This window comes from Physeter macrocephalus, chromosome 9, assembly GCF_002837175.3.
Source record: "Physeter macrocephalus isolate SW-GA chromosome 9, ASM283717v5, whole genome shotgun sequence".
Taxonomy (NCBI): domain Eukaryota; kingdom Metazoa; phylum Chordata; class Mammalia; order Artiodactyla; family Physeteridae; genus Physeter; species Physeter macrocephalus.
Window position 1 is genome coordinate 105,783,176 of NC_041222.1, and position 15,805 is coordinate 105,798,980.

Sequence of the window (15,805 nt, forward strand, 5' to 3'; positions counted from 1 at the left end):
ATGGTCCTGGTCTTTTGTTTGTTGGAAGATTTTTAATCACAGTTTCAATTTCAGTGCTTGTGATTGATCTGTTTATATTTTCTATTTCTTCCTGGTTCAGTCTTGGAAGGTGGTGCTTTTCTAAGAATTTGTCCATTTCTTCCAGGTTGTCCATTTTATTGGCATAAAGTTGCTTGTAGTAATCTCTCATGATCCTTTGTATTTGTGCAGTGTCAGTTGTTACTTCTCCTTTTTCATTTCTAATTCTGTTGAGTCTTCTCCCTTTTTTTCTTGATGAGTCTGTCTAGTGGTTTATCAATTTTATCTTCTCAAAGAACCAGCATTTAGTTTTATTAATCTTTGCTATTGTTTTCTTCTTGTTTACTTGAGATTTTTCTTGTTTCTTGAGGTGAGATTGAACTTAGTATGATTTTAGGCAGCCTCTCTGCTAATGGGAGGGGCTGTGCCCCTGTCTTACTAGTTGTTTGGCATGGGGCGTCCAGCACTAGAGCTTGCTGGCCATTGGGTAGAGGTGGGTCTTAGCATTGAGACAGAGATCTCTGGGAGAGCTGTTGCCAATTGATATTATGTTCATCTGGGAAGTCTCTGGTGGGCCAATGACCTGAACTTGACTCTCCCACCTCAGAGGCTCAGGCCTGACAACAGGCCGGAGCACCAAGACCCCGTCAGCCACACAGCTTAGGGAAACCTTCTGCCAAACAGAAACATGGCGAACGGGGCACACACCTGTAGAAACCCTCTGCAACTGTATGTGTTTTATATTTAGAGACCATCCAGTGCGGCAGTTATTGGGTGGATCTCGGGCTGGACAGTCTGACTTAAGTCCAGGCTCTTTGAGGAGCGGTGACCTCAGGAAAGTTAACTTCACCTCGTGCCTCAGTCTCTTCCTCAGTATATTAGAAATTATGACCTGCCTAATAAGGGTATTACAAAGATCAACTTAGCTGAAATACGTTCATATGGTACAGCAGTTTCCGGCACATAGGAAGGACCATATAAATATTTGTTATTTTTATTATTATTCTTGTCATTGTTATTAATCTACCTTATTATAAATCGCTGGCTCTACAAAGCTTGGTACAGCTTGTAGCATCCTCTTAGGGTGGTTTGCACATGATCAAGAGTGGTTTGCTTTTACGTTTGGGCAAAAAACACATTTTAGAGGATGAATGATGACCTTATTACTGTCTCATCCCGTTTAGCTCCTGGTATCACAGCTTCTACACCAATGGGGAGAAGAGGGCTTCCTGGCTCATGTAGACAGGTATTGTATTTTAGGTTCCATATTTACATAGAAATGGACTTCACCCTATTAATTTTCATTTCTGAATTATTCCGAAATAATGGAAAAACCACAATGGTAAAAAGTTTACCACCCAACAGGTCAAATAAATATGCTCTATTCCCTCATCAAGAATTCAACATTTTCATCAAGATAGAAAATAGATTCTTACAGACTGGACTTCAGAGCCTTTTAATTTCTGCAATTAATGTACTAAACACAACCTTTTCATTTTATTGTTCTTCTAGGGTTACTGATTTCTATAGGAAGCAGAGGGATGCATTATTGGCAGCTGCAGACAAGTGGTTAAGTGGTGAGTGGAACTTACATCCTGTCCTGGGATGAACAGTAGCCCTTATATGAGTGAGTGATACACACCACAGAGTATTGTTAATAACCCTGGGGGAGGAAACAGGGTCCAGGAGTATTCTTGTCAAGAAAATGTTACCTTATAAATAATCTCAGAAGTAACAGCACAAACCCTGGCACAATTCTACGCATTTCTACTATACTTGACTGCTGCAAAGAATCTGTGGTTTAAAGAAAAATGGCCAATTAGTCTAACACCAGCAATAATCTACTTAAAGCTAAGTAATATCTGTACTCAAAAGGTTTTCAAAATTTTGCTCCAAATAGAAGAGGAATTGTGACATAACATATTCCTTTTCTAACTAGACTCTATAAAGACAAAATAGTACAATAGTACAAACTAAGTACAGTCTAAGGTGGATTTCTCATTGCAGATGATTTGCCTTTTAATCATTAACCTCATTAATCATTAGTATTTCTGTTGCTAATTTGATTTCAGAATGCTTTAGATTTTATTTTCTATTAACGAAGAAAGTAAAATGAATTACCCGGCTTTAATTACACCACTAAAAATGCCTTTGGCGAGAATAATAGTAAATACAAAGTAGTCACTTCTTATTTCCCTCATAGCTTGTTCTGTATGTAGTCCTGGTAAAAACACAATTACTATATTTTTGATAAGAGTACTATTCTACCACTTCCTATTAGTGAAGTTGAAAAAAAGGTTTTAATCAACATCAAGGTTTTTTTTTTAAAGGTAATACTCAAAATCAAAATATCTCTTGTTCCTTCTTGGTTTCTCTATCCTTATATTCAATGAAATATAAAGCCTACAAATACACCAGGAATTCCTGAATTTTAAGTACTTCTTAATTACACTGTGATAAAAACTTCAATTCATTGGACTTCTGAACGATTATGTAAATGACAGGATTTATTGAAACACTAGAAGGCTCTAGAAAGAGTTGAGGAATCCTCTTCTAAAACTGAAAGAGCCACGTTTGGCTTAGGGACAGTTCTAAGAAAGGGAGGTGGGCATGGCACTGGATTTCCTGCACTGCCCTGAGACCCACTAAAATCAGAAATATACACGAGTCACCTCTCTCCCTTTCAAACCCTCCCCTTACTTTTAAAAATAAAACTCAGAGCATCAATTTTCAGGACTCATAAAACTATATTTTTTTAAAATGCTATCACCAAAGGAACTTTTTTGGAAATACTAGTTTACAGTTCCTGCAATTTGTCATTTCAGCGATATAGTTGACATCATCAAAAATGGTCTCGGGAAATATTTCTTCTCTTCTTTTGTTTGTAGGTTTGGCAGAATGGCATGTTCCTACTGCTGGAATGTTTTTATGGGTTAAAATTAAAGGCCTTCATGATGTAAGAACACTGATTGAAGAGAAAGCCTTTAAGAAAGAGGTAAAACAGGAAGAAAAGCTATATTTTTCTTTAAAGTAATATCTTAATAAAAATGGCGAGAGATGTTTATCACTGCCCGCCAACCCAAGGAATAATGTTTGCCTATCAGATACATTATCTCCTTACTAAGATCATAATAGATTTTGGGTTACAGAATTAGTCTCCTGGTCTAAACTAGGGGAAATACAGTCATTCAGCTCAGCTACTGATTAGCTTAGTGGCTAAGAGCACGCTCTCTGGAGTCACGTCCTTGGGTGTGAATACCAGCTCCAGCCCTGCCCTTATATGTGGCACTGGATGAGTTGCCCTTCCTGAGTTTCATCTGGAAAATGCAGATAATAAGAATCCCTCCCTCTTAGGGTCGCTATGATGAAAGCAGTCAATATGGATAAAGCATTTAGACTAATACCTGGCATATAGTAAATGCTTGATAAATATAAGCCATTAGTATTTACAATAGAAGAATTTTTTTTTCCTGATTATGAAAGTAAAGCATACTCATGATAGCATTATACTTCATTAAAGCATAATGAAACATTTTTAAGTAGCCCATAATTTTACCACCCAGATTTTATGACCAATTGTGATACATTTTCTTGAAGAGGTTGTATACATCTAGTATTTTGACTATGAAATTATTTTTTTATTAAAGTATAGTTGATTTACAATATTACATTAGTTTCAGGTATATAACATAGTGATTCAGTATTTTTAAAGATTAGATTCCATTCAAAGTTATTATAAAATATTGGCTGTATTCCCTGTGCTGTATAATAAATCCTGTATCTTCTTTATTTTATACATAATAGTTTGTACCTCTTAATCCTCTACCCTTATCTTGTCCTTCTTCCCTTCCCTCTTCCCACTGGTAACAACTAGTTTGTTCTGTATTATCTGTGAGCCTGTTTCTTTTTGTTGTATTTATTCATTTTATTTTTTTAGATTTTGCATAGAAGTGATAACATGTTATTTCTCTTTTTCTGACTTATTTCACAAGGCATAATACCCCTCAAGTCCATTCATGTCACAAATGGCAGGACTTCATTCTTTTTTATGGCTGAGTAGTATTCCAGTGTGTGTGTGTGTGTGTGTGTGTGTGTGTGTGTGTGTGTGTGTGTACACACATACCACATCTTCTTTATCCATTCATCTGTTGATGGACACTTAGGTTGTTTCTATATCTTGGCTATTATAAATAATGCTGAAATACATATTGGGGTGCATGTATCTGTTCAAATTAGTGTTTTCTTTTTTCCGGATATATACCCAGGAGTGGATTGCTGGATCATATGGTAGCTGTATTTTTAGATTTTTAGGAACCTCAATATTGTTTTCAATAGTGGCTGCACCAATTTGCACTCCCACCAACAGCGGAGGAGGGTTCCCTATTCTCCACATCCTCACCAACACTTGTTATTTGTGTTCTTTTTATTAATAGCCATATTTACAGGTGTGAGGTGATACCTCATTGTGGTTTTGATTTGCATTTCCCTGTTGATTAGTGATGTTTAGCATCTTTTCATGTACCTGTTGTTCATCTGCATTTCTTCTCTGGAAAAACATCTATCCAGGTCTTCTGCCCATTTTTTAGTCTGGGTTTTTTTCTTAATAATGCTCTGCAATTATGTTACATGATTAAAATTACACAGAAAAGTTTATATCCTGTTTTTTTCACTTAAAATTAGCCCGCAAGGATTTCTTCTAGGTTTTTTTGCTCTTTTTTACTTAAATCATAAGTCTACTTGGGTTTCATTCAGAGGCACTAATTCAGCTGATACATCTAAATATACTTCTGTGTAGCTTTCCAATTTACAAAATCAATCAACTGTTCTCCATTAATTAATTCCTTTATCATGTTCATCACTCTTTTGTAAACACCAAGTTCTGTTTCTAGTATCACTTTTGTCTTGAGGCAGTGAGTACAAAGAACAGATCATGTTGTTCGTGGCAAACTCCTGTGCTAGAGCATAAGAGACAGTCTAGAGGTTAGAGCTGGGAACTGGCTGCCTGGACCTGAGAGCCAATCCACTATCATGGGAAAGTCACTCATTCCCTGTAATCATCGTACTTGACCGCAGGACTCATGCTTTATGAATTGTTTCAATGCTAATAATAGCACATAGAAAGTGCTTAATAAATACTTAAATGACTTAACTCATATAAGTGTATTTTAGTACAATAAATCAATTTTATTACGTTTTTTTTTTGCTTTCTTATCAATGCCATTATTCTCCAGAACATTTGATGAGTGGCTGTTTGTGTGTATCCCTGAACTAGGAGCTAAGAATACAGACTTCATATTTATTGTCATTTTCTTTCAGTCCCTTTCTTTTATTCCATATACCCAGTTGCACATACGTGTACCTTTTCTAAGTAATCTCTATCACTGCTGCCTTAGCCCAAATTTTGGTTATCTTGCAAGGAGATTATTACCATCCCCTCCTTCTCTACAGAAACTTGCTTCTGGCACATCCCTAAACTGTTCCACAATATTGGTAGAAATGACAGTTTTCATTTCATTGTTAATGAGGACAAAAAAACAAACAAACTCATCTTCTGCCTTGAAATTTTCTCCCCAGAATGCCCCCAAATCATTTCATTCACAGCTCATCTAACTTCAACAACCAGGGGCCAGATTTACACCATGAAAAAACAAGCAGTTTCTTAAAGTTCTGAATGTCATGATTTTACTAGACAACAATCTCAAAGACTTAACACAACCCAGCTTAGTTCTGACTCACGCACAGTTTTCAAAGACGTGGTCTATAACCTCCTCTGCTCCTGCTGTGAGTCAGAGACCCAGGTTCCATTTTAGTTTCATTGATCTTTTCTATTGTCTTCTTAGTCTCTATTTATTTCTGCTCTGATCTTTATGATTTCATTCCTTCTACTAACTATGGGTTTGGTTTGTTCTTCTTTCTCTAGTTGCTTTAGGTGTAAGGTTAGGTTGTTTATTTGAGATTTTTTGTTTCCCGAGGTACGACTGTATTACCATAAACTTCCCTTTTAGAACTACTTTTGCTGCGTCCCATAGGTTTTGGATCATCATGTTTTCATTTTCATTTATCTCTAGGTATTTTTTGATTTGCTTTTTAATTTCTTCCGTGATTCATTGGTTTTTTAGTAGCATATTGTTTAGCCTCCACATGTTTGTATTTTTTGCAGTTTTTTTTCAGTATCCACAAATCAATCTGTGTGACACATCACGTTAACAAATTGAAGAATAAAAACCATATGATCATCTTAATAGAGACAAAAAAGCTTTTGGTAAAATTCAACATCCATTTATGATAAAAACTCTCCAGAAAGTGGGTATAGAGGGAACACGCCTTAACATAATAATGGCTATATATGAGAAACCCACAGCTAACATCATACTCAACACCGAAAATCTGAAAATATTTCCTCTAAGATCAGGAGCAAGACAAGGATGCCCACGCTCACCACTTTTATTCAACAAAGTTTTGGAAGACCTAGACACAGCAATCAGAGAAGAAAAAGAAATAAAAGGAATCCAAGTTGAAAAAGAAGAAGTAAAATTGTCACTGTTTGCAGATAGATGATGCTATACATAGAAAATCCTAAGGATACTACCAGAAAACTACTAGAGCTCATCAATGAATTCAGTAAAGTTGAATGATACAAAATAAATACACAGAAATTTGTTGCATTTCTATACACTAACAACAAAAGATCAGAAAGGGAAATTAAGGGAAAAAATCCCATTTACCATCACAACTAAAAGAATAAAATACCTAGGAATAAACCTACCTAAAAAGGCAAAAGACCTGTAATTGCAAACCTATAAAATGCTGATGAAAGAAACTGAAGACAACACAAACAGATGCAAAGACACACCATGTTCTTGGATTGGAAGAATCAATATTGTCAAAATGACTTTACTATCCAAGGCCAATTACAGGTTCAGTGCAATCCCTATCAAATTACCAAGGTCATTTTTCACAGAACTAGAACAAATAATTTTAAAATTTGTATGGAAACACAAAAGTCCCCTAACAGCCAAAGCAGTCTTGAGAAAGAAGAACAGAGCTGGAGGAGTCACATTCCCTGACTTCAGACTGCACTACAAAGCTGCAGTAATCCAAACAGTATTGTAGTGGCACAAAAACAGAAATATAGATCAATGGAACAGTATAGAGAGCCCAGAAATAAACCCACGCACCTATGGTCAATTAATCTATGACAAAGGAGCAAGAATATACCATGGAGAAAAGACAGTCTCTACAATAAATGATGCTAGGAAAACAGTACACCTACATGTCAAAGAATGAAATTAGAACATTCTCAAACATCATATACAACAATAAACTCAAAATGTCTTACAGACCTAAATGTAAGACGGGATATTATAAAACTCCTAGAGTAAAACAGGCAGAACACTCTTTGACATAAATCACAGCAATATCATTTTTGCTCTGTCTCCTAGAGTAATGGAAATAAAAACAAAAATAAATAAATGGGACCTAATTAAACTTAAGAGCTTTTGCACAGCAAATGAAACCATAAAGAAAACAAAAAGGCAACCTATGGAATGGGAACAAATATTTGCAAATGATGAGACAAAGGATTAATTTCCAAAGTATAGAAACAGCTCATACAGCGCAATATAAAATAATAATAATAATAACCCAATCCAAAATTGGGCAGAAGACCTAAAAAGACATTTCTCCAAAGAAGACATACAGATGGTCAACAGGCACATGTAAGGATGCTCAATGTCACTAATTATTAGAGAAAATCAAATCAAAACTACAGTGAGGTATCACCTCATACGAGACAGAATGCCCAGCATCAAAAAGTCTACAAATAATAAATGCTGGAGAGGGTGTGGAGAAAAGGGAACCCTCGTACACTATTGGTGGGAATTCAAATTGGTGCAACCAGTATGGAGGTTCATTAAGAAACTAAAAATAGAGTTACCATATGATCCAGGGATCCCACTCCTGGGAATATATATATGGAGAAAGGTATAATTCAAAAAGATACATGCGCCCCAGTGTTTCACTGCAGCACTATTTACAATAGCCAAGACATGGAAGCAACCTAATTGTTCATCGAAAAATGAATAAATAAAGAAGATGTGGTACATATATCCAATGGAATATTATTCAGCCATAAACAAAGAATGAATTAATACCATTTGCAGCAACATGGATAGACCTAGAGATTATCACACAAAGTGAAGTCAGACGGAAAAAAAACAAATATCATATGATATCACTATACGTGGAATCGAAAAAAATTATACAAATGAACTTATTGACAAAATGGAAATAGACCCACAGACATAGAAAACAAACTTATGGTTACCAAAGGGGAAAGGGGAGAAGGGATATATTAGGAGTTTGGGATTAACATATATACACTACTGTGAATAAAATAGATAACCAACAAGGTCCTACTGTATAGCACAGGGAACTATACTCAATATTTTATAATAACCTATAAGGGAAAAGACTATGAAAAAGAAAAGATAGATAGATAGATATACATATACATATACATATACGCATATGTATAACTGAATCACTATGCTGTATACCCGAAACTAACACAACACTGTAAATCAGCTATAGTTTAACTTAAAAAAATGAAATATTTTTTTAAATGATATTTCATTGTTTGGATTTATTTTATGTTTCTAGTTATGTTAAATATTTATTCATGTTTATTACCATTTCTATTTCTTGAATAAGCTGTCCTTGTCCATTTTAAAGTTTTTCCTCTGCTTCTGTGCATTCTTTATAATATATGGAGAAGAAGTAGAATTGCTGTATTTATTGTAAACACTGCTTTCTATGCTTTTAGTTTTATTGTACAACATGCAGTAATTTTATATAAATTGATTTTTCTCTTGTGATTTCTTTCATTGCTTTTTAAGTTTAAATGTCATCCTCCACTCTGAGATTAGATTCACCTATATTTTCTTTTAGTTTTCTTTAATGCTACATCACCTGTTTTCCATAAACTCTCTTAGATATTCATGCTTCCTGGATATAATTTCTACCTTGATAGTTCAGCTCCTTGCCCCTACTTCAGAGCATCCTTCTCTTTAGCTTCTCCAGAGCAGATGGACATGGTGAGTACAATATTCTCTTTAGAGTAAAACTAGATATCCATTTATTTTTTGTGTTCATTTTGTGAGTTACAACATTATTTGATATCTTCTTGGGTTTCTGCAAAATGGGTATTAATTGGAAAGTCACAAACTACACAAACTACACAAACATTCAAAGAAGTTGCCAGGCTTCTATAGACAAATGATGCGACCAAATTGGAGTTGAATTTTATTGCTTTCATGAATACATGTCAGACCTGCTCAACAGTGTTGGCAAATTATGAGCACGTTATAAAGAGAACCTCTTTTGCTCCTTCATGGAATTAACATGAGCCATAGTACAAATTCATGAAGCCATCCATCTCTATCTCTGGGGGAAGGGTCAGATAGAATAATTTTAATGATTGGAGTTAAATAATTGCTTAATCACAAAGTCCAGCTTTAACCAGGATTACAGGAAACCAAGAAGCAAGTTCCTAAGAACTGTGTGTCGGGAACCCACAGAAGAGCCATAAACTGAAGAGTCCAGGAAGTGTAAGAAGAGTGTATACTTATCCTTGGAGATGGGTTGTCTCTGGGTGTGTTCTTGATTGACTTGCTTTCTCATGTCATTAAATATGCTTTTCATAAGTTATATATGCATAGAGCTGGACAACTGAAACTATACAGAAGGCATGTGCAGGTGAGAGAGTATATGAAAAAAATAATTCATGTTCTGGGAGAAAATGATGATCTTGAGGAAATAAGGATATGAAAAATTTCCTGGGGCTTCCATCTATGTACATTAGTGGATATGATGGCATCTGACCCAGATAAAACTGAGGTTAATCCTGACCTTTCACTGTCTGATCTCAACCTAAGATGGATAATCTTTGTTTAAATTTCTAAAGTTATGACAGACTTTTCCTAAACAGCATCCTAATTTTATTAATTCTTCTCTCTGTTCGCTTTTAGGCCTTCCAGGGATTAGCCCAACTTATAAAGGAATCTTTATGAAGAAATCGAACTCTTCATAGTACTCACGGTTTTCAGATAAATTATTTCTATATTTTAGCAGGAAGAAATGATTGCTGGTGTCAGACTTACAGATTGGGTTTCACCAAACACGTCATATCTGTAGCAATTTAACTAGACAACTTTTAAAGTGCCCTTGAACGCATCAGATTGCCAAAATATATTTATAACCCAACTATACATGTTGATAAATTTTCAACCCATGAAAAAATATTTTTATCCTGGATTTTATTGTAAAGATTTTTGTAGTTGCTTTATCATTTCCCATAAATTTTCTTTGAAAATAACATTTTTACAGTAAATTATTTGTAAGCAAACAATCATGTTCTAAATGGTATATAATGTGAACTTTTCCTATTTTGAAGAAAATGTAATGAGAGCTTGTTGCAAAAATTGTTAGAATTTGACCGTTATACATAATTTTTAGTAAGAGTACCACAGACATTATGTTATGGCACAGAAATCCATTTAAAATAAAATTCTGAATCTAAACATACCTAAACGTCTGCCTATTAATTCTAAATAAGGAGGAGAGATTAAGGACTGAGAAAAATGTACTACATTGTATTTTTATGAAACTACACAACTTTCAAAAGCACATTCTTCTCAGTTACGTAATTTCAATCTACTAGACTCCTTTGAGGTACTTAGGATATACTTTTAATGATTTTCTTTCTCACCTTTAAGATCTTTATTTTCCCCATCTGATTATTAAATATATGCTCACTTAATTTTTTTCAAACAACCCAGTAAGTATAAAGAATAAAGTAAAAGCCACTGGTGTCTCACCCCCAGCATTTATATCTATCCTTTTAGATGTTTTCTATGCATGTATATGTAATATGTACAAGAATGGGATCTCATTAGGACAGTATCTTAAATACCCTGTATCCGTTTTCTATTGCTGTAGAACAATTTACCAGCATTCCAAGCCCCATCCTTGTAAGGTCATCAGGTCCTTTAAGGAATTAGCAAGTTTAAGTCACTGTCATTCTTGCCATCCTTGTGTATGTAAACATTTCCATCACAGTTAGTATTTTCCCAGCATATGAATGAGGTGCAGAGTTTGGTCCTGGTGGGAGGGAATCAGTATGGCTATTTCAAGTTGACCTAAAATGAACCGTTGTCAGGAAGCACAGAGAGTCCCTGGCAGGATAAACCCAGGGAGGAACACGCCAAGACACATAGTAATCAAATTGACAAAAATTAAGGACAAAGAAAAAATATTAAAAGCAACAAGGGAAAAGCAACAAATAACATGCAAGGGAATTCCCATAAGGTTATCAGCTGATTTCTCAACAGAAACTTTGCAGGCCAGAAAAAAGTGGCATGATATCTTTAACGTGATGAAAGGTAAGAACCTACAACCAAGAATACTCTAGCCAGCAGAGGCTTTTATGCAGATTCAACGGAGAAATCAAAAGTTTACAGAGAAGCAAAAGCTAAGAGAATTCAGCACCACCAGACCAGCTTTGCAACAAATGCTAAAGGAACTTCTCTAGGCAGAAACGAAAAGGCCACAACTAGAAACAAGAAAATGATGAATGGAAAAGCTCACTGGTACAGGCAAACATACAGTAAACATAGGAAATCATCCACACACAAGTATGATATCATAACCAGCAATCATGAGAAGAAAAAAGCACAAATGCAGGATATTGGAATGCATTTGAAATTAAAAGACCAGCAACTTAAAACCATCTTGTTTATATACAGACTGCTATATCAAAACCTATGGTAACCTCAAACCAAAAATCTACAATAGATACACACACAAAAACGAAAAAGGAATCCAACCACAACACTAAAATTGGTCATTGAATCAGAAGAGAGGAGAAAAAGAGAGGAAGCGAAGAAGAACGACCTACAAAAACAAACCCCAAACAATTAATAAAATCGCAATAAGAACATACATATCCATAATTACCTTAAGCATAAACAGAATAACTACTCCAACTAAAAGACACTGACTGGCTGAATGGAAACAAAAACAAACCCGTATATATACTGTCTACAAGAGACCCACTTCAGATATAGGGACACACACAGACTGAAAGTGAGAAGTTGAAGAAAGGTATTTCATGCAAATGGAAATCAAAAGAAAGCTGGAGTAGCAATACTCATATCAGACAAATAGCCTTTAAAATAAAGACTGTTACAAAAGACAAAGAAGACACTACATAACAATCAAGGGATAAATCCAAGAAGAAGATATCACAATTGTAAATATATATGCATCCAACATAGGGGCACCTCAATATGTAAGGCAAATGGGAACAGCCATAAAAAGAAAACAGTTGTCATTTGGCATGGTTTCCTTCCGAATTAAATTTGAATATTGACTTGTCCACTTTAGGAAACCACCCTCCCCCCATGTAAGAAAGTCTTTAATGCTTCCCTATCGATCAGTGAAACTAAAAGCTGGTTCTTTGAAAAGATAAACAAAATTGACAAACTTTTAGCCAGACTCCTCAAGAAAAAAAACAAATCAATAAAATTAGAAATGAAAAAGGAGAAGTTACAACTGACACCAGAGAAATACAGAGGACCATAAGAGACTACTACAAGCAACTACACACCAATAAAATGGACAACCTAGAAGAAATGGACAAATTCTTAGGAAGGTACCAAGACTGTACCAGGAGGAAACAGAAAATATGAACAGACCAATTACCAGTACTGAAACTGAATCAGAAACTTTAAAAATTTAAAGTCCAGGACCAGACGACCTCACAGGTGAATTCTACCAAACATTTAGAGGAGAGTTAACACCCATTCTCTGAAACTATTCCAGAAAAAATTGCAGGGGAAGGAACACTTCCAAACTCATTCTATGGGGCCACCATCACCCTGACACCAAAACCAGACAAAGATATCATTAAAAAAAAAAAAAAAGAAATTTACACGCCAATATCACTGATGAACACAGACGCAAAATTCCTCAACAAAATGCTAGCAAATCAACTCCAACATTACATTAAAATGATCATACACCATGATCAAGGGGATTTATCCCAGGGATGCTAGGATTTTTCAATATTCGGAAATCAGTCAATGTGACACGTCACATTAACAAACTGAAGAATAAAAACCATATGATCAGCTCAATAGATGCAGAAAAAGCTTTTGATAAAATTCAACATCGATTTATGATAAAAACTCTTCAGAAAGTGGGCATAGAGGGACCATATCTCAACATAATAAAGCCATATATGACAAACTCACAGCTAACATCATTCTCAACAGTGAAAAGCTGAAAGCATTTCCACTAAGTTCAGAAACAAGACAAGAATGCCCACTCTCACCACTTTTATTCAACATAGTTTTGGAACTCCTAGCCCCACCAACCAGACAGGAAAAAGAAACTAAAGGAATCCAAATTGGAAAAGAAGATGTAAAACTCTCACTGTTTGCAGATGACATGAAGTATACATAGAAAATCCTAAACACACCACCAGAAAGCTACTAGAGTTCATTAATGAATTCCATAAATTTGCAGGGTACAAAATTACTTTACAGAAATCTGTTGCATTGTTATACATGAACAAGGAAATACCAGAAGAGAAATTAAAGAAACAATCCCATTAACTACAACACCAAAAAGAATGAACTACCTAAGAATAAACCTACCTAAGGAAGCAAAGACCTGTACTCTGAAAACTATAAGATGCTGATAAAAGATAGAGAAGACAATACAAACAGATGGAAAGATATACTGTGTTTTGGACTGGAAAAATCTATATTGTTAAGTTGACAATACTATGCAAGACAATCTGCAGAGTCAACACAATACCTATCAAATTACCAATGGCATTTTTCACAGAACTAGAACAAATAATTTTAAAATTTGTATGGAGACAAAGGGAACTAAGATGGAGGAATAGAAGGACGTGCTCTCACTCCCTCTTGCGCGAACACCAGAATCACAGCTAGCTGCTGGACAATCATCGACAAGAAGACACTGGAACTCACCAAAAAAGATACTCCACATCCAAAGACAAAGGAGAAGCCACAATGAGACGGTAGGAGGGGCGCAATCACAGTAAAATCAAATCCCGTAACTGCTGGGTGGGTGACTCACAGACTGGAGAACACTTATACCACAGAAGTCCACCCACTGGAGTGAAGGTTCTGAGCCCCACATCAGCTTACCAACCTGGAGGCCTGGCAACGGGGCGGGGTGGGGGGGGAATTCCTAGAGAATCAGACTTTGAAGCCTAGTGGGAATTGATTGCAGGACTTTGACAGGTCTGGGGGAAACAGAGACTCCACTCCTGGAGGGCACACACAAAGTAGTGTGCGCATCGGGACCCAGGGGAAGGAGCAGTGACCCCAGGGGAGACTGAACCAGACCTACCTGCTAGTGTTGGAGGGTCTCCTGCAGAGGCAGGGGGTGGCTGTGGCTCACCATGAGGACAAGGACACTGGCAGAAGTTCTGGGAAGTACTCCTTGGTGTGAGCCCTCCCAGAGTCTGCCACTAGCCCCACTAAAGAGCCCAGGTAGGCTCCAGTGTTGGGTCGCCTCAGGCCAAACAACCAACAGGAGGGAACCCAGCCCCACCCATCAGCAGTCAACTGGATTAAAGTTTTACTGAGCTGTGCGCACCAGAACAGTCAGCTCTACCCGCCACCAGTCCCTCCCATCAGGAAACCTGCACAAGCCTCTTAGATAGCCTCATCCACCAGAGAGCAGACAGCAGAAGCAAGAAGAACTACAATCATGCAGACTGTGGGGAAAAAAAACACATTCACAGGAAGATAACAAAGACCTAGAAGAATTAAAGAACAAACAAACAGAGATGAACAATACACTAACTGAAATGAAAACTATACGAGAAAGAATCAGTAGCAGGATAACTGCGGCAGAAGAATGGATAAGTGACCTGGAACACAGACTGGTGGAATTAACTGCTGTGGAACAGAATAAAGAAAAAAGAATAAAAAGAAATGAAGAGAGCCTAAGAGACCTCTGGGACAACATTAAACGCAACAACATTCGTATTATAGGGGTCCCAGAAGGAGAAGAGAGAGAGAAAGGACCAGAGAAAATATTTGAAGAGATTATAGTTGAAAACTTCCCTAACATGGGAAAGGAAATAGCCTCCCAAGTCCAGAAAGCACAGCGAGTCCCATACAGGATAAACTGAAGGAGAAACATGCCAAGACACATAGTAATCAAACTGGCAAAAATTAAAGACAAAGACAAATTATTGAAAGCAGCAAGGGAAAAACGACAAATAACATACAAGGGAACTCCCATAATATTAACAGCTGATTTCTCAGCAGAAACTCTACAAGCCACAAGGGAGTGGCATGATATATGTAAAGTGATGAAAGGGAAGAACCTACAACCAAGATTACTCTACCCAGCAAGTCTCATTCAGATACGATGGAGAAATCAAAAGCTTTACGGACAAGCAAAAGCTAAGAGAATTCAGCACCACTAAACCAGCTCTACAACAACTGCTAAAGGAACTTCTCTAAGTGCAAAACACAAGAGAAGAAAATGACCTAGAAAAACAAACCCAAAACAATTAAGAAAATAGTCATAGGAACATACATATCGATAATTACCTTAAACATGAATGGATTAAATGCTCCAACCAAAAGACACAGGCTTCCTGAACAAGACACATATATATGCTGTCTACAAGAGACCCACTTCAGACCTAGGGACACATACAGACTGAAAGTGAGGG

At 36.3% G+C, this 15,805-nt stretch overlaps 1 protein-coding gene across 1 annotated transcript in view; it reads left to right on the forward strand.

Annotated features, from left to right (window-relative positions):
* AADAT (aminoadipate aminotransferase) overlaps nucleotides 1-10,528 on the forward strand; it is a 29,218-nt gene extending 18,690 nt beyond the window's left edge. The window contains exons 9-13 of the mRNA XM_024130810.3: nucleotides 1,203-1,264; nucleotides 1,531-1,595; nucleotides 2,907-3,013; nucleotides 9,012-9,113; nucleotides 10,047-10,528. Of these exons, the coding sequence (XP_023986578.1) occupies nucleotides 1,203-1,264; nucleotides 1,531-1,595; nucleotides 2,907-3,013; nucleotides 9,012-9,113; nucleotides 10,047-10,088 (378 nt within the window). The 3' untranslated portion in view covers nucleotides 10,089-10,528. The remainder of the gene's footprint in view (nucleotides 1-1,202; nucleotides 1,265-1,530; nucleotides 1,596-2,906; nucleotides 3,014-9,011; nucleotides 9,114-10,046) is intronic.
* The last annotated feature ends 5,277 nt before the right edge of the window (nucleotides 10,529-15,805 follow it).